This window comes from Lethenteron reissneri, chromosome 49 (assembly GCF_015708825.2).
Source record: "Lethenteron reissneri isolate LAM-NWPU_2019-01 chromosome 49, ASM1570882v1, whole genome shotgun sequence".
NCBI lineage: Eukaryota > Metazoa > Chordata > Hyperoartia > Petromyzontiformes > Petromyzontidae > Lethenteron > Lethenteron reissneri.
In genome coordinates, this window is record NC_083827.1 from 3,642,033 (window position 1) to 3,665,113 (window position 23,081).

General features: G+C 48.0%; 1 protein-coding gene across 1 annotated transcript in view; it reads right to left on the reverse strand.

The window, feature by feature from the left end:
- LOC133354817 (solute carrier family 12 member 4-like) overlaps positions 1–23,081 on the reverse strand; it is a 65,098-nt gene that overhangs the window by 17,933 nt on the left and 24,084 nt on the right. Inside the window, 12 exon segments of the mRNA XM_061571961.1 lie at positions 56–175; positions 708–806; positions 5,205–5,323; positions 6,495–6,669; positions 8,306–8,363; positions 12,355–12,453; positions 14,086–14,250; positions 15,885–16,099; positions 17,099–17,340; positions 19,302–19,432; positions 20,252–20,306; positions 21,623–21,769. Coding sequence (XP_061427945.1) covers positions 56–175; positions 708–806; positions 5,205–5,323; positions 6,495–6,669; positions 8,306–8,363; positions 12,355–12,453; positions 14,086–14,250; positions 15,885–16,099; positions 17,099–17,340; positions 19,302–19,432; positions 20,252–20,306; positions 21,623–21,769 — 1,625 coding nt within the window.

Here is a 23,081-nt window from a genome sequence, read left to right on the forward strand (position 1 = left end):
TTTGCACTCTCAACAGGGTTGCGTCTCATGCGAGTCCGGGTGACGCGTCACTCACCCGCGGTACTCGATGTACTTGTAGATCATCCCGGCGATGACCATGGCCACGATGGCGTAGTACCACGACGAGATGAACATGAGCGCCAGGCAGATGCTCATGCCCAGGAAGGAGAGGGCCCTGGAAAGAAAAGAAAACCCCAAAAAAGCACACATACACGGTGACGATCATGTCGTTTTATTTTAATTATACTAAGTAAAGCCGACTATTATTGTTAAGAAGCCACCTGGCCACAAATGATAGCCTCAACGAAGTGGCTTACCATATGTGAGAATTTATCGCAGCCAAATACTCTAAACGCGCGTTTATAAACGTGGAGAGAAAAACCGGAGGACCCGGAGAAAAGATCCACGTGACCACGGGGAAAGAGACACGCAAACTCCAAAAATCCAGCAGGCGCCAGGCTCGGGATCGAACCCTCGACCTCCTGCATACCAGGCGAGGGAGATAACATCTTGCCACCGCGGCGACGCCATCGTGTGGTTTTGGACCTCAATAATATTCTGTTTTCAGCAGGTGGGCTCAATGGGCCAGAAATCGCGTTCCAGGATCAATAGAGCGGCTCTGATGTGTGGTCGCATACTGCATGAGCCGTTATCCTGGATGGATTTGGTTCCTCTGATTCAACCTCCCGCACTCACGCCTGCCTCACCAGTGGTAGTACTTGAAGCGCGGCCGCCAATTTGGGGTTCGAAGGAGAGTCTGCACGGCGCAGGCCAGGTTCACAAACATGTAGCACATGAGGAAGAACCTGCACAACACACACACACCAGTGCACAACACACATACCAACAACAACCGCCATTCGCCACTAAGTATCGGTGACATCACCACGGCACTTGTGCCAGGCTATGTGCACTTTAAGGCCACGTGAAGTGTCACGGGACAGACCCAGGTGCCATGGGTTGACTGAATGAGACGACTGGCTGATGCACCACCTGTGCCCCCTACTATGTCAATGTGTTTTAGCTGCCCGGTGCTCTGCTCGTTGTTGTGATCACACCAGTGCACAACACACACACACAGCCAGTGCACAACACACACACACATCGCCCCGCCCCCTTCACCAACCTGCGCTGACCACCTTGGTGAAGTATGATTAAACAAACCTGCACAACTGAAGTGACATGGGGAGAGGTGATCATCCAGCAGTGGATTGGCTGTTTGCGCACAGTATAGACAAAGATCCCTCGTATAGCCTTATCAGACTGTTGCGGCACACGAGGGGGTGGGTGGCCATCATCACGCCCGGCCGCTTTTGTCTCCCTTGTAGGGATCATTTCACATAGCACCAGGTACTCATTTGAGGCTGAGTCGACCTAGGGGAGGCCTAGGGCCAGGTTCAGATAATCGTCAACAGTGTTGGCCATGAGCGGCAACTGAACTCGGGTCACCAGGTTTGTAGCGCAGCGCGCTAACCGCTACACTACCACTTTCCACACTCACAACACACACAACAACCGCCATTCGTCACTAAGTGGCGGTGACGTCACCACGACGCTTGTGCCAGGCTATAACGCCCGCTGGCACGAGATCACGGGACAGACCCAGGTGCCACGGGTCGACTGAGATGAGTGGCTGATGCACAACCTGTGCCCCCTACTGTGCCAACTTGCTGTGCTTTATGAGAATAGGTTTTCCCCTTTTTTCTGGCAACAAAACAGCCGTGTTAAGATGTTAAAACACCAAACTGAAACCTTTTACGGGGAATTATGTGTGCATTAACCACAATACTTGTGGTCATAATGCAAACAAAAGCATACTCTGATACCAAGGATTTGTGAGCTCCTCACACAATCCAGCCTGGTTAAACCCAGGATGGACCGTAGGCAGGCCAGCCTAAATGTTTATAACCGGCGAAGATGTTCCATTAGGGGGGTCCACGTTTCGCAAGCGTAGAGAAGGGAGGGAATGACTGTGGCCGAGAAGACCTAAAGCTTCCTGTGGAGTCACAGACCAGGTAGTTTCCACACAGCGTTACGCAACCGTTGAAAAGATAATGCTGCTCGACTGATTCGGAGTGAGACCTCTGCTGTCAAACCAGAGCCGGTCATGAGCACACTGCCCAGGTATGGGAAACTCTCCACTCTCTCCACAACTGCCCCATCACCAATTGGGAGTTGTGGGGGTGGAGTGTCCGATGGTACAAAATATCCAGGCAGGTGCTTAGTTTTGGTGGGGCTGATGGCTAAGGCCCCACCTCTTACTAGCAAGCTCCAGGTTTAGCAGCAGCACCTCCAAATCCTCCTCCGAGTGAACAGCAATTAACAGATCATTGGCATACGTAACATGGTTGAGCAATAGGGAGACATCCCTTGACCGCACCCGGGCATCGATCAGCCTCCCACTGTATCTGTACCAGATGGAAAATTCTCCGGTAGAGCTACTGAAGGCTTTACGAACTACGTGGTCGAAATATATGTTAAATAATTTGGGAGCCAGAGGACATCCCTGTCGCACCCCAAGGTGTACAGGGAATAACTCCGACTCCCGGCCACGTAGTGTTACCCGGCCCCGCTCACACTCATGAAGGTCCTTACTGATTGTGAGCAGAGGGTCAGGGACTCCGAAAGCATGAAGAACAACCCAGAACCCAGGCCTACTGATGGTATCATAGGCCTTGACCAGGTCAAAAAAGCAGAGATGTAGGTCTTGTTGGAATTCCCTACACCTCTGCTGTAGGAGACGGACAAAAAATATGGCATCTGTGCAGGACCACCCTTTCCTGAAACCGCATTGGGGCTCCGCAAGCCTCTCCTCAGCGTGCCTAGCAAGGCGATGTTGAATAATCCTTGCCAGGACCTTTTCCGGCACACTGTGGAGTGAGATGCCCCTGTAGTTGTGACAATCTGTGTGGTCCCGCTTCTTAAAGAGGGGGACCACCAGGGCATCCTTCCAATCCTGCAGTTGTCCAGATTGTTGTTATGATGTCATATAGGGCAGTCTATGCACAAACGCCACCATCCCTCAGCATTTCGCTTGGGAGATCATCTCTGCCCGGTGCCTTTCCTGGTCTCAGACTCCGGATCGCCTTCAGTACTTCTTTAACAGATGGCACCTCAGCCAGCCACTCACAGGGGCACCGCAGCCTCAGCAGGGTCATCCCCACTTTGTCCCACGTTGTTTTCCAGGCTGAGGGATTTCCCCTCCCACATGACCTCACAGAAATGCTCAGCAAATCTGCAAACCTGTTCCTGGGGGTCGGAAATTGGATCACCGTTCTTTCCCCTAATGATGGTAATGGGTATGGCGCTGCAGGTTACATTTTTGATGGCATTAAAGAGCGATTTGTGATCGTGGGCCATTGAGGCAGACTCCATCTCCTCAGCAATCCGCGACCACCACCCATCCTTGCAGCGCCTCACGACTCTCCGAACCTCCGAGCGAAGGGTGCGGTAAGCCTCCTCATTCTCCGACGTGGGATGCTGTCGCTGATGAGTGAGCCTGTCGCTTTTTCTCAGCCAGCCTGAACACCTCTGTCAGCCAGGGTCTCCCAAAGCAGCCATTGCAACTGAATGAGCCACAGTCCTAAATCTCGCCCATTTCCCCTCGACATCTGGAGGAATGGGGGATGATGCCAACCCCAGCCACAAGCAATGATGGAATTCTCGCTTGCAACGTTCATCAGCTAGCTGAGAACATGCCACTATGGGTTTGAATGGGGTACTGGGTGTACACCCACCACCGGAGGGAAGAATGGCAGGTGCATCTTACAGATGACAAGTCGATGGTCAGTGGGCAGATCAGCTCCACAGTAGGTCCTCGTGTCAAGGACATGGGCCCGCATCTGCTGTTCTGTCACTATGTAGTCCAGCAGATGTTCTTGCTTAGACCCGGCATGCATCCATGATGTTATGTGGATGTGCCGATGCCGGAACAGCGTGTTGGTAATTACAAGCCCATGGGCTGCACAAAAATCTAGCAGCCTCCTGCCGTTGTTATTGAGCTGATCTAGCCCATGCCTTCCAATCACTCCAGACCAGGTGCCAGCATCATGACCAACTCGGGCATTGAAGTAACCCAACATGATTACTCTATCCTGAGGGGCCGCTTTAGCTAGAACCTGTGAAGGCATCTGACTCATCGGCCTTGCCTGCATCCCTCCACGGATGTTCATCTTCGGTGGAGGCATAAATAACCATGACCACCACTCCTCGCCTCTGGTTGATGGGAAGGCGAGCCCAAAGTAGCCTGGGGCTTACAACTTACGACACCTCACCGCCATGCTCCCACGCCCCCTTCATTCTATCCGGCAAAAACTCGTTGGTGCCAGACGGCAACGCTGTGGCGGAAGGTGCCGTGGGGAGGGCCTATTAGATTGGCCAATCCCCTCATGATGTTTGTAACCACCACAGCGGCCAACGGGGGATCTGGATGGGTGCTAAGGGCTGGTAACCCCTCCACCTTCAATTTCAATTAATTAATACGAAACCACGACTGAAAAATGTACTTAATAAGCTTGTGCTGGAGGCCCCAGGGGGACAGGCATCTATGATGCCTCCTGGCCAAACCCCATTTGGCGGAGCCAGGAGACTGAATCCTTACCCTCGGGGCTCCTCCAGAAACAGATAAAAACCACTCCGGGTGGCAACGTGGAATGTTCGAACCCTCACTGGGGAGGAGAGGCTGCCACTCCTCTGTCGGGAGCTGGACTGGTACCGCCTGGATCTCTGCCGTATTCAGGAGGTCCAGTGGACCAGCTCTGGCTCCTGCCACCATGAGGGGTGGACAGTACTCTACTCGGGGCAGGAGATTGCCAAACAACAGGGAGTAGCTCTTCTTCTGAACAACACACACACACCCGATCACACCCACATGCAATACATGCCTGATCGCACCCACACACAACACACATACCCAATCATACCCACACACATACCCCAACTGCACCCACACACACATCACACACACACACATACCCGATTGCTACCACACACACACGCACACATACCCGATCGCTACCACACACACACGCATATGCACACATACCCAATTCCCACACACACACACGTATCCAATCGCACCCACACACATACCCCATCGCACCAACACATTCACACGCACCCGATCGCACCCACAGACACGACACACACACACAAACAACCACTGCCGCACACGCGTAAGCGTAGAGCTGGGGCGTCCTCCGTACATGGAGAGGATGGGCGCCACCATGTCGAGCGACGCGATGAGAATGCCGAGCTCGGCGATTCCGGCCGTGAGCAGCAGTGCCCACGTGGGCTCCCCATTGGCTTTGCCATGGCCGAAAACCTGAAAAGGAAAACGCAATAGGATAACGTTGGGTATGGAACAAGACACCTTGCCACGGTGACGAGATGTTAACTACCTCGCCTGGTATACAGGAGGTTGTGGGATTGACTAGACACAGACGCCTGTATATTTGGAATTGTCTCACCGCATGGATTTTTCTCCGGTTCCTCCGGTTTTTCCCTCGACTTTTAGAAACATGCGTTTAAAGTATTTCGCTGCGATAAATTACCACATGATGATAAGCCATTACGTTGAGCTGTCATTTGCAGTAGCCAGGTCGTTTCTCAAAAAGAGCTATATAGCTCAGTGGGCCTTACCTGGTAAAATAAAACTAGTTTAGTTTTAGTTCGTAGTTTTAGTACCAAATCACCCGAATTCACCTGGTCTTATCAGATCTCAGAAGCTGAGCAAAGTTGAGCCTGCCGCAGTGTTTGGATGGGTGACCACTAAGGGTCATATTTTCGGGTCAGTGACCCTGAAAATATTTCTGCACCTGGCACACCCGATCCGGTATACTGCCCGCTATGGCGAGCAATTAAAGGGTTTGGGAAATTATTCAAAATAGCTATCGGACGGTTTTGTTCACGAATAACTCTGAGAGACGACGTTGGAGCAGGTGAGCGATCGAGGGAGCCATAGAGGAGGCGTGATGGTCGCAGGCTCTGCCAGATTACTCGTATTTCGCAAATTCTCTAATGCCAGCAATACCAACATCATGCTGCTGACATTGATAACGACGATGATGAAGGTTATGAGTGACGACGACGGTGTTGACTATGATTATGACGTTGACAATGTTAACAATTACGATATTCGTGGCGATCTTGACAATTCTTATTATGATATTGATAACGATGACGATATTCATCTTCTTGGTTCTTTCTTCACCTGAGGACGGCTGCTTGCGTTGTAGCCGAAACGTCGTGAGAATTATTTTATTATGTTTTATTTTTATTATTTTATTATTTCCCTTCTACGTGACTTTACTGAAAGAACCGAGAAGATGAATCCCTGCAGTCACGAAAGCTTTAAATAGAGATGATGATATTCACATTTTGACGACTATGACGATGACGTTGACAACGTTGACAATTACGATACTCGCGACGATAATGATCATTGTGAAGATGACGACCACGATGATGGCGGCAATCATCATGACAATGAACACCTGCAGGAAGGGGATGATGTTGTCCTTAGCGATGGCCTGCAGCAGACGGGGCGCCCCCGTCAGGCTCTGGAGGCCCGCGCCGCACGTGGAGAAGAACGATCCGATGACGATGACCCACGGCGAAGGCCACGCGAGGGTACCAACCACCAGGTTCCCCCTCACGGCCTCGCCAAACCTGCGCCACCAATGGCCGCACGGCTTTGTGAATCACGCGGAAAAAATGGTGGCACGGTGGGCACAGCGGTAACGCGTGTGCCTCACCGCAAGGGCCCCTGAGCTTGATTCCTGACTCGGGTGCACTTCTGCGTGGAGTTACGTATGTATGTTGAACTTTTGTCGCACCGTACGTAGCCAACCGTGCTAATTGGAGATGCGAGGGAAGGACAACGGACTAAATACAAGCAGTTCTACAGAAACCAGTTTTCAATCTAGATTTAAGCGTAGCTCCAGTGACTTCCTAACATCGCAAGAGCGTTCCAGACGGCCGCAGAAACGCATCTGAAAGCGCGCGATGCAGTGACCGTCTTTGGTCGACGGCCTGCCAAAAGCCGCTGCGAGGATGACCGAGTTTGCGTGATGGTTTATGCTTCTTGACGACATCAGCAAGGTATTGTGGCTCATTTGAAGCAAGAACTTTGTGTGTAATAAGTGCGACCTTATCACGTATTTGTTCGGCAATCGGAATGTTCTCTCCCTCTGTTCTGCATGGGTTTACTCCGGGCTCTCTGGTTTCCTTCCATAGCTTAAAAAAATCCAACGGAATTGGTATTGGCCAAACATCCCAATGATGAAAATTCCTTGAAAATGACACGGCAGCAACATCACCCGCTACTGCAAAAGCCTGGCAGGGTCCTTCTAAAGAAGATACTTGAGACTCAGTGAGGAAATTCTGGGTAAAAGTAATAAAAATTTGCCTGTCAAACCACGTTTTTTTTAAAATGAGTTGAACAAAAAACTAATTCATAATAAAATCAGCACTCTTCGGGCTTAATGGTAAATACTCGAGGCTCAGACAGTTCTAAAGTCTCAAACTGATTTGTATCTCATGAATGCAATTCAGGTGGTTCCATGTGTCCACTTTGGATCTATCAGACGTTAATTTGCTAATGCAGGAAGAGACGTGTGGTTTATAGGTCAACTGTATCCAACGTGTTCATGGAAGCACACACTGTGTGCTTGTGATCTCTGACTTAATAATCTCAATCTTAGGGTCGTCTCGACAACAAGTTGTCAAGGTTTTATCGCACTTTCGATTAGCCCGGTTGGCTAGGTACAGCGAGTTCAACATACATACTTATCCCAAGTGAAATGAAAAAAAAAGTATTAACATGACCACTTCCTACTTTTAACAATGATAATTTTGGAAGAAAAAAAACCTATTTTTTATTTATATTCTTTAAAAAGGCTGTGATATGATTCATTCGTTTTTCAACGTATGTATATTACTGACAATGGAGTCCCTTAATATTTCTATTTGATTAATGCCAGACATCCAGACCATAATGTGGTTCTGTACGGTCAAAAAAATATTAACATCACAACGAAGAGTGCAACATTTTACGTACTCATTTATCCATTTTTTGTGTTAGATCGCGTAAATATTTTTAAACATATTTACGCGATCTAAATATATTTAAATATATTTACGCGAAATATATTTAAATATATTTACGCGAAATATATTTACGCGATCAAACCCCAAAAAAACGTTATTATGGATATTGGTCGCGAAAGCCTACGTGTGAAACGTACTCATTTATTTTTGAATGCAAACAAAATTTACAGCTGAATGTAAAATTTGAATTACTTACTTGTCCCTTAAGACGACTCCCTCGACGCAGGCTCCGAACAGAATGACGCTGGTGAGATCTGAGCCACGCGTGTCAGTGAAGGACTGCGAACCCATTTAAAAAGCTACAGACGGCAATTCGTACTAGAGGTGGTTTTGGGTTAGATCGCGTAAAACAAAATGTGGCGTTAAACCCGCCACCACCCGACACAGCCAATTAGTAAGGTTTGTCACGTAAAACAAAACGTGCCAAATCGTTGCTAGTACAGCACACCGGTGTGTTGGAGAGCAAACCCACAACACATTTACAATTCGAGTAGATTCATATTCACGCAATCTCACCCAAAAAAAATCTCTATTATAGATAACATTTGTCGCGGAAGCCTACGTGTCATACAGAAGGCAACTGGAAAAGAAACCAACGTTGACTTTTGGCGATTAAAAGAAATACTCATCGGGAGAGAAAACAAATTAATATACAACGCAAAACGTGATTTATGGACAGCAAAAAGGTGCGGTGTTGACCATACGATCAATCCTCCCATCATGCCTTGCATGTCACGTGGTATCCCCCGTAATATGCGTATCACGTACACACAGGCCGCTTGTTTTATGTCACCAACTCAAAACGAAATTGTGGCCGCATTCTTTTCAACAGCAGCAGAACAAGGTGATGCACACCGGCTTCACCCCTTTTTAGGAATCATCAGTATCCATAATCAACGTTTTTGGGTTTAGATCGCGTTTATTTATAAATGTGTCGTAACCCTCCACCACCCGACACGGCCAATCAGTAAAAATGTGTCACGTTGACAAAGACAAATAGTTCACTGCTTTAGCCCACCGGTGTGTTGAAGCCACAACATTTACAATTTGAGTAAATGTTGTGGCTTCAACACACCGGTGGGCTAAAGCAGTGAACTATTTGTCATTGTCAACGTGACACATTTTTACTGATTGGCCGTGTCGGGTGGTGGAGGGTTACGACACATTTATAAATAAACGCGATCTAAACCCAAAAACGTTGATTATGAATAACATTGGTCGCGAAAGCCTACGTGTTAAACTGAATCATCAGTATACTATAACCAATGTACGGCTAGTCTCATACACATGTAACAATTCACCTCCCCGTAAATGTAATTAAATGGTGACGTTTTTACTCAAGAATCAAAACTTGTCTGGTTTGTACTGAACGGTTTGAACTGTGGCTCATGGTTTGTGTTGTTACTTTGACTAGCCTATAGATACATTTACAGAAATTTTGCAGTCATTTGTCAATCCACTGCTGGATGAAGGCCTCCCGACATACATTGTGTCAGTCATTGGGGCTGCTTGACCATATTTCACCACGCTGGTTAGTGTGGTTTGGTGAAGAGGGGTTCAGGAACCGTAGTGTCAGCCGTGGCCAGGAGTCGAAATTTTGGAGGCTGGTTTCATGATGTAGCGCGGTAATCACTCTTCCGCTGCTCCCATAAATTCACGCATAATTCATATAAACTAGGCATGCATTAACATGCATCAAGTCTGTGTGTTCATGAATTTAAAATTATTCCAGTGCACAAGAAACGTTTTAATTTGTGCACATAAATTGTGCGCACATTAAAAGGAGTCGTGATTTGATGAACACATCAGGAATGCAATAATTGATTTAGTCTATAAATTAATTAATTTCAGGTGCCTACAATTTAACAGCGAGTGGCGTAGACATCGCAGATGTGCACCATAATTATAAACGTGCATTTAAATTACCTCTTTACAAATGCAACATTTTCAAGATACTTTTTTTTCTTCAATCAAAAACATTAAACACATTCGTCAGCAAGATTGCGTGGCCTGAAAATAAACTAAAAGCATAGGTAACGTTTCAGAAAATAGCTTTGCCTGGAAAGATGGGGATGGCTTAGGTTTCGTTTGTATGTTTCTATTTAAAGCTTTCGTGACTGCAAGGATTCATCTTCTTGGTTCTTTCGGTAAAGTCACGTAGAAAGGAAATAATTAAAGAATCTATATATATAAAATCGCGAATCTGTCTGTCTGTGTGTGTGTCTGTGTATCGGACCATACGCAGTGTCATTGGACGGCGGTTGCCCCTGGCAACGGGTAGCGACGCCTTCGCCGCTCTCATTGGACAGGCGGTTGCCCCTGGCAACGGGTAGCGACGCCTTCGCCGCTTTCATTGGACGGCGGTTGCCCCTGGCAACGGGTAGCGACGCCTTCGCCGCGGGGTGGACGCCATTTTTAATTCCCGTTAAAAATAGGCGCACGCATTAACACGCGACTCTGAGGTAAGTTCATCAAAGTTTCACGTCCTCTTCACTCCCCCCCCCCCCCCACCACAATGTGTGCAATTACTATTATAGGGTCGGTCGATTATAAAATTATAGCGATTAGACAGTATTGTTGTCGCGCGGGGGGGGGGGGGGGGGGGGGGAACGGCACCCGTACCCAGCCTCAGCCGGGTGGGAAAATCAGGCGAGGCCGGAGGCTCTGCACGGTGCTAGGCCTCGACACCCACCACGCGACTCTGAGGTAAATTCATCAAAGTTTCACGTCCTCTACAGAGTGGTGAGGGAGGGAGAGTGGTGAGGGAGGGAGAGTGGTGAGGGAGGGAGAGTGCTGAGGGAGGGACTCAGCCTCAAAACGAGTAACTGGTGTGGCGTATTAACATCGCCACTGGGGAGACAAAGGCGGCTGGGCGTGGTGGATACAAGTCCCGGGCGAAGCCGGGTAGTACAGCTAGTACAAATAGAACATTTTATTAAGTTATATTTTATAAAAAAAAATTATATGTTTTATTTTTATTATTTTATTATATCCCTTCTACGTGACTTTACCGAAAGAACCAAGAAGATGAATCCCTGCAGTCACGAAAGCTTTAAATCGAAAAATAAACAAGTAATTGTAAAAACATCTAATCAAAGCTTGCAGCGCACAGGGCCCACAAAATGCCAAATGACCAGCAACAAACAGCACTATTGAGGACATCATCGATCAGAGTCGATGTTTCTTGATCGAGCAAGGCAAATACTTATCCAGTCCGAAATCAATATTGAAATTTCCTATGAAATTAGACAGAAAAATACAAATATTCCCATTTGAAAGTATAATGAGAGCCTGCACACAGGAATCTAATTATCATTATCCTAAGGTCAAATATTTGCTCTCAGCAGGATATAATGCAAAAGATAGTTAAACATTTGCATACACAGCACAAAGAAACGAAGACAAAGCACCCCAGATAGCCTTCAACAGTGTTGAGGCAAGTGCTGGTCAGCACAGCACACGAGGGGGTGGGTGGCCAGCACTACGCCCGGCCGCCTTTGTCTCCTCAGCGGCGATGTTTACACACTTGCACCAGGTACTCATTTAAGGCCGAGTCGACCTAGGGAAGGCCCAGGACCGTGAGCGGGAATCGAACTCCGGTCACCGGGTTCATAGCACAGCGCGCGAACCGCTACACTACTGCTCCCCCATAGCAGTAGAGAACACACGCACATGCATAATACATAGCAAGCCTTCATTGATTTGAAAATGTTCTAAACATCTACATTTCTATTTTGTTTAATGACCCATCAGCATTTTCAGCTTTACTCGAATTACATCGAGCAGCATGGTTGGCTACGTACGGTACGAAAGAAGTTCCACATACACATTATATAATATAGGCATGGTACAATATTGCATATCCGACTTGCTGGGGACTGATGTATAGGAGGATAAGTGAAAAGTTTGGCTATGTGAACAACTGTAAAAATGACAGTTACGCCATGTGTATGTACTGCACTGGCTATGGGTGGGTAATTGGTGACAGCGGTATATGCCATGATGTGTTGGACCACATTAACTGTTAAACTCTCATGTTCACACCCATGTCTCCATTGCACTGAACTCCACTGACAGGGAACCCCTAAGGTGACCTCACTTGCGCAGAAAACAAATGGTGTGTTGGACACACGTGGGCTTCCCTGCGAAAAACTAATTGGGTCCCATGTGGGTCTCAGACAGAAGCGACATCCTGGTCAGGACCGTGTGTTTATAGAGAAACGCCTTTGGCTTCGGAGAGGATACACACAGTGGAGGTGGTGGCGATTGCCATTATGGTCCCGATGGGAATGGACTTCTGAGCGTCCTTCAAATCCCCCGAGCGATTGGAGCCGGCCATGATGCCTGTAACACGGAGAGACGATGTGTCAACACCAAACGCAAGCCACCGCGCGATTTAACGATTCAGAATTATCTGCAACCCTGCGGTTGCTCGCTCACGCCGCTGCTGCTGAAAGAGCCTCCACCACTAAAGAGAGAACCCCTCTAGAGGTGATTTGGCCTCCTCTCCCACACCGATCAGACACCACGTTGAAGAGGTGCATCATGGGACCTCCTTTGCCAGTACCAAAATATACTAATAGGGGTTTCCCCTTTTTTCTGGCAACAAAACTGACACCTTTTGCAAGGCATCATGCTTACAATAACCACAATACTTGCAGTCAAATGCAAACAAAAAACAATACTCTGATAATGTATGCATTGTCTCTGAAACTGATTGGTCCACACCAGAGACAGCTTTCTTTGGAGCCTAGTCTCATATGGTGTTCGACCAGATGACGCCAAAAGGCGCACCATATCAGACTAGGCTCCAAAGAAAGCTGTCTCTGGTTTGGACCAATCAGTTTCAGAGACAATGCATACATTATCAGAGTATTGTTTTTTGTTTGCATTTGACTGCAAGTATTGTGGTTAATGTAATAATAATAGTACAATTTGTAACGCGCGCAAATTTGCAGACGTAGTGGCCGCAACTCAGAGGCGCGGAGCCAAGCTCAGAGTCGCTCAAAAGCATGATTGTAGAGGTGAGTTTTTAAGTGTCTCTTGAAGGAGGCGATTGAGGTGATGCTGCGAATGTGCAGAGGGATATCGTTCCAGACTGTTGGGGCTGCCACCGAGAAGCGGCGCGTAGACATGACCATCCTGGATCTTGGTATTGAGAGGAGGTCGTGAGTCGCGCTGCGCAGGCATCTGCCGTGTGCTGAGCTGCAAGTTGTCAGTAATGAAGAAAGGTACGGCGGGCAGGCGGATATGAAAGCATGATGCCTTGCAAAATGTGTCAGTTTTGTTGCCAGAAAAAGGGGAAAACCCCTATTAGTAGAGGTGAAAGTGTTCACACTTTAATCTATCACACAGTGGGGGTGGGAATTAAGAATCCGGCACCATCGTTTCGAGCGACGCACCGGGAGTTGGAATGGAACCGGCGACCTCTGGATGGCAATTCAAGTTTTCGAACAATTACACAACGGCAGGATCCAACGATTAACACATTCCTGCGGAGGGAGCTGGTAGGAACGTTGGGTTGCTCGGTCAATGGCCAGGGTCAACGGCGGCGTGGTGTATTCCGCAAATATGCCTGACTGTGAGGGCGGGCACAAGCCGGCGTGAGTAGGTGAAACGTTGAGTTTTATAAGGGCACCACGGGGTGACCAGCCCCTCCCCTCCCCAGCCCCACCCCTCACATCCTCCACCCAGCCCCACCCTCCCCACCCAGCCCCTCCCCACCCCGCCCCACCCAGCCCCTCCCTGCACGACGGACGGACACAATAATCCCCTGTGGGCTGGTGGAACCAGTGGGTTCCTACCAGTATTAACAATGTTAAAATGACGGTGATGATGATAATGATGATGGTCGACGTCGTAACAATGTCACTGTTACAATGACACGGTGAAAATGCGGGCGCCAAAAACAACAACAACAACAGCAACGACGACGGTCGATGACAACGTTGACAAACCCTGCTCAAAAAGACAAACCGGTCACGGACGGGAAGAAGATCCCAACGAGGGCAGTGAAGGAGGTGGCGATGTCGGCGAACACGTAAGGGAGCGTGCGGCTGGGGTACTCCCCTCCGCCCACGGCCTCCACCCCGGCCTTCTCGGCGAGGTCTCCCTTGCCGGAGTAACTGCTCCACACGTTCTCTGCCAGACACAGCGCAACGAGCGACATCACTCTTCGCGTGACGATTATTACCTTTCTTCCTCTTGTCCCCATCCCCATCACAACCACCATTAACACAACCGCCATCAGAACCACCACCAACCACAACTCTCTCGGCGAGGTCTCCCTTGCCGGAGTAACTGTTCCACACGTGCTCTGCCAGACACAGCGCGACGAGTGACACGACTGTTCGCGTGACAATACTTCTTCCCCTCCGCACCTCCGATTAGCCACGGTTGGCTACGTACGGTGCTAAAGAAGTTCAACATACACACATACAGCGTATGCAGAGCAACAACTGCAATTGAACATTCAGGTGGTCAAGCCAGATAACCGCATCACGGTAAGCCACTTTGTTGAGCTATTATTTGTGGCCAGGTCGCTTCTGAAAATTAAGATAATGGCTCAGCGGGCTTTACCTGGTAAGATGAAAATAGTTTAGTTTTGTTCGTATATTTTTTGCAAGTGATTTATTTACCTTTCCTACACTGGACATCTGTGTAAAAACGCTTTATAGCTCATCGGATTCCTCCAGTATAAATATTGTGGATCGGGCATTGCATCGTCATAGGTTGTACGGTCTGTTCTGAAACATTTTCCACTTGTGCATCATGCTATGTTATATGCGGATGTGGTTTAGAGTGGACAATGAGTTTCGTGGAAGATCAAACCTAATGGATATTTTTCTTCTTTAACACCAGCAACAACAGAAATAAACGTGCAATGAAATCATCCGTGTCGCTACTATGTCAAAAAACTACGAATTCCCTGCACCAATTGCAACGGGACTCACCATGTGACTTACCAATGCCCACATCTGTACAGTATTTGGGAAAGACTGGCAAAGTGGTACTTAAATAATAAAACATTTTAATTATTTAGAGATGTACCATCACACAGCGTGGTCAGCGCGACCAGCCGTGTGAATACGTTCGAGCGGTGTGTTTCAACCGTTTCAGGCACCCAGTGTGAGAGTGGCGACATGTGAGAATCAAACAAAATGCAGCCGTGATTAAAACCGTAACGATTTTTGGGATCGGTGGCGTTATTCCATTTGTTTTGGATATGCTGCATAGACAACGCTGTCAAAGAACGATGAGAAATTCCGGCTTAAGCCATTAATACCCCTGGTTGAAAAAGCATCCACGTGTGTGTGTGTGTGTCTGTGTGCGGTGAACTTGGGTGTTCGCTAACTTAGGTGTTCACTAACAGCACTTGCCCCAACAGTCTGTTAAGGCTATACGGGCGATCTTTGTCCGTACTCTTTGGTTTTTTCGGTAAAGTCACGTAGGTAAAAAATTAATAAATGAAAAACAATTATATTAAATCACGACGTTTCGGAGGCAATACAGTGAATTTGGCTGTAACGGTTACACCTGACGACGGAAGCTTGTGTTGCCTCCGAAAAGCCGTGATTTAATTGAGTTGTTTTTAATTTATTAAGTTTTTTACCTACGTGACTTTACCGAAAGAACCCAAAGAGAACGATTCCTTGCAGTCACGAAAACTTCAAATCTAGGATCTTTTTCTGTGTGCGTTGAACTTATTACACACCTCTGGTAGCCAACCGCGCTAATCGTGAGTTGCGTGTCTACCCTGCCGGCAGGTGGATTACCAAGGATGGCTCCGCTGGCCATGCCTGGGATGCCCGGCACCTCGGTGACGTTGTTGATGTCGAAGTACTCGTCGCAGGAGGCGTTGAGGAAGGCCGAGTCGCAGAACAAGCTCCACAGCTTGGTCGTGACAAGCGTGTCGTTCTCCTGCAGCGTCGTCTTGGCGCAGACGTCAAAGTCTTTCTGCGACAGGGTGCGGTTCCCCAGCATGCAGATCCTGTCAAAGGGATTTCCTCTAAGCAAGGCAGCCGGGCGGGGTTTAGGGCGACGCGGGAGACGTTGCTGCAACTAATTTGACGTCTATTCGGCTTCCTTAATCTTGGACGCAACGGCATCTGATGATCTCGGTGTTTGACGGTGGTGACAATGTTTGTGGAGTTGGTGTTGGGGTTGTTGTTGGCGGTGGTGTTTATGGTGATGATGGCAGCGGTGTTGGCGGCAGTGTTGGTCTTGAAGGTGCTGCTGATGCCGGCAGTGGAAACGGAGTGTTGATGCCGTTCGTGTTCAAAGTGATGTTGGTGCTGCTGGTGTTGGTGCTGCTGGTGCTAATTTAATAGTGGTGGTGTGAGTGAGTGATGCGAGGCAATCATCACTTGATTTTATTTAACGTATTTTCTTTGTCTTTTCCCACTAATTCACCCCCGATTGTGCCATCGGTGTTCACGTCAAGAGATGATTAATCCATTCTCCCGCGGAGCAATGCAACCCTGTGTGTTACAGAACGACGCACATAACTACGTCCGGGATCTCTTCACGTGACCCTAGTGTCCACACAGTAAGAGACGGTAAAGCCATTGCGATTATAAATTCCACCGCACGTCACCAACAACTATTGACTCATGCAGCAGTTTTCATGGCACTCATTTTGAGAGTGGGGGCCACTTTCGCCGATAAGACATCATCAGTGTGAGGGCCGCCACACATTTGAAGCCATTGGCTCTGACAGCATGATGGGGTGTTTTCACCCCATGCCAGGGGCCGCACGTCAGGAGCCGCACTAAAGGCCACCGCCGCCAGTAGCCCGCGGGCCTTGCAATGAAGAACACTGGTCTAGAGCATTTGTACGCGCAACAACGCTCGTCTCAAACCACTGCTGGGTGACGGCCTCCCACGCGCCGTACGGACCACGTTGGGAGGGGGGGGGGGGTGGCTTGAGTTGAACAAGCGACACCACGCCGGTCAGCTCGGTGCGCTGAAGCGGGAAGTTGCCACTCACGGGAAGTGCGGCGGACTCCAGGCCGTCTTGATGGCTCCGACGTAGATGGCCAGGATGGAGAGGATGACGCACGCGAGGAAGAGCATGGCGAACTTGTTGACGTACTTGACCCCCACGAACACCACTACGGCCATGAAGGCGAGGAAGGCCGTGCCGTACATGCGCATGTTGTTGAGCATCGCCGCCGCCTCGCTCCCGCCGTCCTCCGCGCGGAAGATCGCCGCCGACGGAACGATGTACGTCTGGGCGGCGGGCGAGAGAAACAAAAGGATGAAGCTATCTTTGTTTTGCCGGGTAAGGACCGCCGAGCTTTACAGCTATTTTATTTTTTTCAGAGGCGACCTGGCCACAAATGATAGCCTAACGAAGTGGCTTATCACGTGGAAATTCATAACCGCCAAATACTCTTAAACGCACGTTGATTCGGAATGAAGAGGGAGAAACCAGAGGAACCGGATACAAATGTACGCAACCACAGGGAGAACATGCAAACTCCAAATATACAGGAATTAGGGTTGGGATCGAACCTACAACCTCCTGCATACCAGGCGAGGTAATTAACATCTCGCCACCGCAACGCCCCTTTCGCTACCATAGCACGGGGGTTGGCGTGGCAGCATAATAATGACAATCTAGACTCAGAATCTTTATTTAGACTCGAGATATCCGATAAGCTATGAGTTTTTTTTATTCAACAGATGTCCAGTAAGGGGGTGTGTCAGTAAGTTACAACAACAAACAAACAATAAAATAAACGATCAGAGTGAAAAGTATAGGAAAGGTAAGCAAATCGCTAGAAATAAAAAAAAAACCTAAAATAGATCAAGTATATAAGTTAAAAGCGCATAAGTACAACAATTCCCAAGCATGGGAAAGGCAGCTAAACAACAGCAAAAACTGCCCCAGACCACACCAAAATAACACACACAGTGACCTCAATAAACTTGCACGTTAAAATCTGGCCATGTGGCTGAGCGGTAGAGCGAACGGTTTGCGATCGGAAAGTTGAGAATTCAAATCGTGGTTGGGGGTTGACTCGGCCCAACATCCTGGTTTCATACAGAAGATGTTCACATTGGAAAGGCCTGCAGTGTGTCCATGAGGGTCGGAATGTGTTTAATGCTCACACTGGCTGGGCCGTCGCTTGTGGTTGAAGATCTTGTGTTTTGACTGGTTGGAGCCTTTTGGCGTCATCTGGTCCAACACCATCTGAGACTAGGCTCTAAGAAAAGCTGTCTCGGGTGTGGACCAATCAATTTCAAGGACAGTGCATACATTATCAGAGTTGTCTTTTTTTTTTGCATTCCGACCGCAGGTATTGTGGTCAATGCAAACATGACTCCTTGTAAAAAAAAAAGGTGTCAGTTTTGTTGCCAGATTAAAAAAAAAACAATTATCATATTTTGCTACTGGCATAGGAGGTTCCAATGGTGGTTGGAGTTGTTGTGTGTGTATGTGTCAAGGAACGTGTCCACAGTACATAGTCGTCATGTGTAAGTTAGATCAAAATGTATTCTTACTGGATAGGGGTGTTGTGCGTGTGGAATGCGTTCACAATGCGTACATCTATAAAGCATCTATATGAAGGTCGGAACATGTTCAAACTGGACAGGACTTTTAAGTGTGTGTGTGAATATCAGAACATGTTCACATTGGGTAGGCTGCCGAGTGTGTGTCTGTGTGCGCTGCGCTACAAATACCCAGCGACCCAAGTTCGATTCCCGCTCACGGCCAACACCAGTTATAATTATCTGAAACGGTCATGGTCCTTCCCTAGATCAACTCAACCTCAAATGGGTACCTGGTGCGGTGTGTAAACATCACCACTGGCGAGACCAAGGCAGCCGGGCATGGTGTTGGCAAACCCACCCTCTCATGTGCTGTGCTGGCCTTCATAAGTGCTCGCTAACAGCACTTGCTCCAACAGTTGTTCAGGTTATACGGGGACCTTTGTCTCTGTTCACAATGGACAGGGTCTCACGTGTCGGTGTGCGTGTGATAATTTCACAATGCATTCACATTGGATAGAGCTGTTGTATGTGTGCGTGAAGATCACAACGCATTTTGTTTGGATAGAACTGTCGAGTGTGTGTGACTGTCAAAACTTATCAGACAGCACAAGGACTGTGCGTGAAGGTGCAAAGGGACGTGTACACACTGGATACCACCGTCGTAAGCGTGCGTGAGCGTGTGAACGTCTCACCAGCAGGATCTCGATGGCGCCCAGGATGTACATGGAGGCAGCGAAGGTGGTGCCCAGGTAGAAGCAGAGGCCGACGGCGCCACCAAACTCAGGGCCCAGCGAGCGCGAGATCATGAAGTAGGAGCCGCCCGCTGCAATCGACGGCACCCGCTGTTAGCGAGCATCAATTGAGGCTCGTGGCAGTTCGCGGATGGGCGGTGTGGCCAGTACCAAAACACAACGGAGCACATTTGTCTCCCAGTGCTCGAGTTGACATGGTGACGTAAACCAATATACGATCGGCAAGGTCTACCTATGGGAGACCCTGACAGCTTCAGTGGCCAATCTTTAATGTTGTCCAGCATCATCATCGGCAGCATCATCACCACCCACAATGGAGTTATGGTCCCACATTTACATTGGTTTTCATGGGTTTGCTCCAAGCATGATTGTTATTAATGTTAATTCAAGCAAGATAGACCCCTTGAGCTTCATATCTAATTTCCAGGGGGGTTTCAGGCCAAATATTCTCGGCGCACAATTACTCAATCACAAATTAGCCATGCATTCCAAACAGCATCACCGGATAAAGAACTTATATTCATTGATACTATTATCGACACTTGCACACTCCCATGTGTAGCAGTCGTGTGTGTTCATCTTCCTCTGCGATGACTCTGACCTTTAAAAACTCAACAAAAAAACTAAACTATTTTAATTTTACCAGGTAAGGCCCTCCGAGCTCTGAAGCTCTTTATCAGGAACGAGCTGGCCACAAATGACAGCTCAAAGAAGTGCCTCATCACGTGGACATTCACAGCAGGCAAATACTCTAAACGCGTGATGGTCATTATAAATGTGGAGGGGAAAACATCGAGGATTCGGAGAACCCACAACCTCCTGGATACCAGGCAAGGTAGTCAACATCTCGCCACCGTGGTGCCCCTTTTGACCCCAATACCCAGACTCACCCGGGACGACACCATTGGTGGCGATGGCGCTCATTGATATCGCAGTCAGCATGGTCTGTGCAGGGAGGATGAATGAACAAGCCCAGCGTCAGACACTTCAACACAGACGGTGGCCCTACAACGTAAGGACACTGAGGCTTCCACAGAATATATTTTGCTCAAGGCAAATATACATTCGGGCAAGTTTAGGGCAATCATTGCTGGCCGATTGTCACTGGCAACGCAATTGCTGTGTGTGACGATGACAAACTTGGGAAGGCAGTCAAACAGTGTTGCAATTTTCTGTAGCCAATGAAAACAGAGTTTGAAAAATAATTGGTCTGCAGCGTTCACAACCTTGGGCAGTCACGTGACCTCTGCCTGTGATCTGATTGGAAGTTGCCATTCTCGTTGCCCATACTTGGGAATTTATTTTGCACAATATAAAATGATGGCCAACCATTAACAATGATTGTCATTGCCCAAGCCCATCGTATTGCCCTGACAGGGGAATGGCTTTAAACTGAATGGAGCTCACAAGGACAAATAAATGACTCCCCACATTTCATCATTAATACTTCCTTACAAGAGAAAAAATATAAAATGGGCAAATGTTCATCATCAAGCAGTGGATGGCCAAGGGGCTGTATGGCCATCTTTCTTTACAGTGGAGAGCAGAAAGAAAGATTGCCAAACACGTAGCGGGAGATTGCACTTGCGATGCCCTGAAAACTTTCGACATTAAGTACTGGTGTTACTGAATGTTTCCCAATTATCAAAAAGAAGGAAGTGATGGTGATGTCTGGTGGCATCAACAGAGATGTCTTTAAAAACAACACCAGCTATGCCAAATCACGTTACAATATGCACACTCGACAAGAATACTGACACTATTGTTCAGCTGCTGGATATGCAAATTCACTCTGCTTGTAAACACCGCTCGTAATTAACATTCCTCACTAAAGAGCCACAGATTTAAGGTCTCACTTAGAATGAAACATCAAAGGGCACCAGACTTGACAGGCATTGTGCTCGATCACTGGTCCAGAACGATTATTGGTTTTAATTGGCAGAAACTAAAAGCACAGAAACGCAATCATTAATAACCCTTAATGAAATTTGTAAAAATTTCTTTAAAAAATGTTGCTTTGAAAGTCGGTATGCAGTTGATGAGAAACGTATAAAATAATAGACATGTTGTGAGATGAGAGAGGAAAGACGCAGAGAGGATGGGTATGGAGAGCTTCATAGGCCTGGTTTACGTGAATTAATTACGTTCATTAAAATCATCACTTCACATTAATACTGTGCCGCCCATGCAGTGGGCCTTGAGGTGCCGCTCTGCATTAGGGTTGCCCGGATGCCTTGGGCGAAGAAAGGGGCTCTACGTACGCAGCAGCAGCAGACGAAGACGATGCAGAACGCCTCCAGCACGCCGGCCGTGCCCACCACCCAGGTGAGACGCAGGAAGAGGATGACTCCGAAGATGTTCTGCAGGCAGGGCAGGTAGACGCCCATGAAGGTGCCCATCCTGGGGGCCTAGACCGGGGGGCCACATGTCCAAGGCAAGAGAGGTGGGTGAGCGAGAGAGTGAGCGAGAGAGTGAGCGAGAGGTGGGGGTTTACATCAAGCAAAGTTATTATAAAAAAAAAAATACGAAATGATGAACGAAGCAAAGTGCCGAATACACAGAGCATCTTCTTGTTAAAAGAGGTGGGGGGGAGGGGGCACAATGGGAGAGGGAAGGAAGGAGCGATGGTGGCGGAAAGGAGTGGAGAGAGATAGGGAAGAAGAGATGGAAGAGAGATGGGTGCGGCAGCAGGGTGGAGAGAGAGAGAGAGAAAAGAGAAATATTTGAGAGATGGAAATAGATTGGAAGACACAAAGAGATAGAGAGACAGAACGAAGACAGAGAGGGTGTTCGGGGTTTAAGGATGCATCGATTGTTATTTTATATTGATTCTCTAAGGTCCCGATGCATGCGTCGAATGACGCGAGAGATTTAATATGTTTTGATCAATATACATTGTGTGTAATGGGTTAAAATGCCCCTGTCAGCCACTAGAGGCTGCTACATTCACCCCAATGTAAAAGAAAGAGGATTGATTCTTAAATCAAATCACAGCCAGAGGTGGCTGGGTGGCTCAGAGGTCTGCTGCATCTTGAGTTCGAATCCAGGCAGCAGCACATAACTAAACCATGATGGTTTCAGCCCGGTCACCAAAGGCTGCACAAAACACCAATCATCTTAAATTTCGTATCTGCACACTTTTGTTTGGATACATTCCAGTAGTGAGAATGAAAACTACGTCCATTTGATTGTAGTAGCGTGATGAATTAGCACTCCTCCTGGGGGGCACTGCGTATCCCCTGTCAATGGGGGGAGGTCGTGCAGTCATGGCCACGCTGGCAAGATGTTAACTGCCTGGCCTGGTATAAAGGATGTCGTAGATTCGATCCCAACCTTTTTGCCTGTATATTTAGAGTGTGCATGTCTCTCCCCGTGGTCGCGTGGATTTTTTCCCCGGTTTTTCCCCCTACATTTAGAATCAACATTGTGCTTCTTGTATTTGGCTGCCATACATTTCTACACGACGAGAAATAAACTTCGTCGAGCTATCATATGTAGCCAGGTCGCTTCTGAAAAAAATCCAGCTATGTACAGTAGCTCAGTGGTGGCCTTACCTGGTAAAAATGAAACATAATAAAATAATTCTCACGACGTGTCGGCCACAACGCAAGCAGCCGTCCTCAGGTGAAGACCAGGTCTGAGGAGGGCTGCTTGCGTTGTGGCCGAAACGTCGTGAGAATTATTTTATTATGTTTTATTTTTATTATTGTATTACTTCCC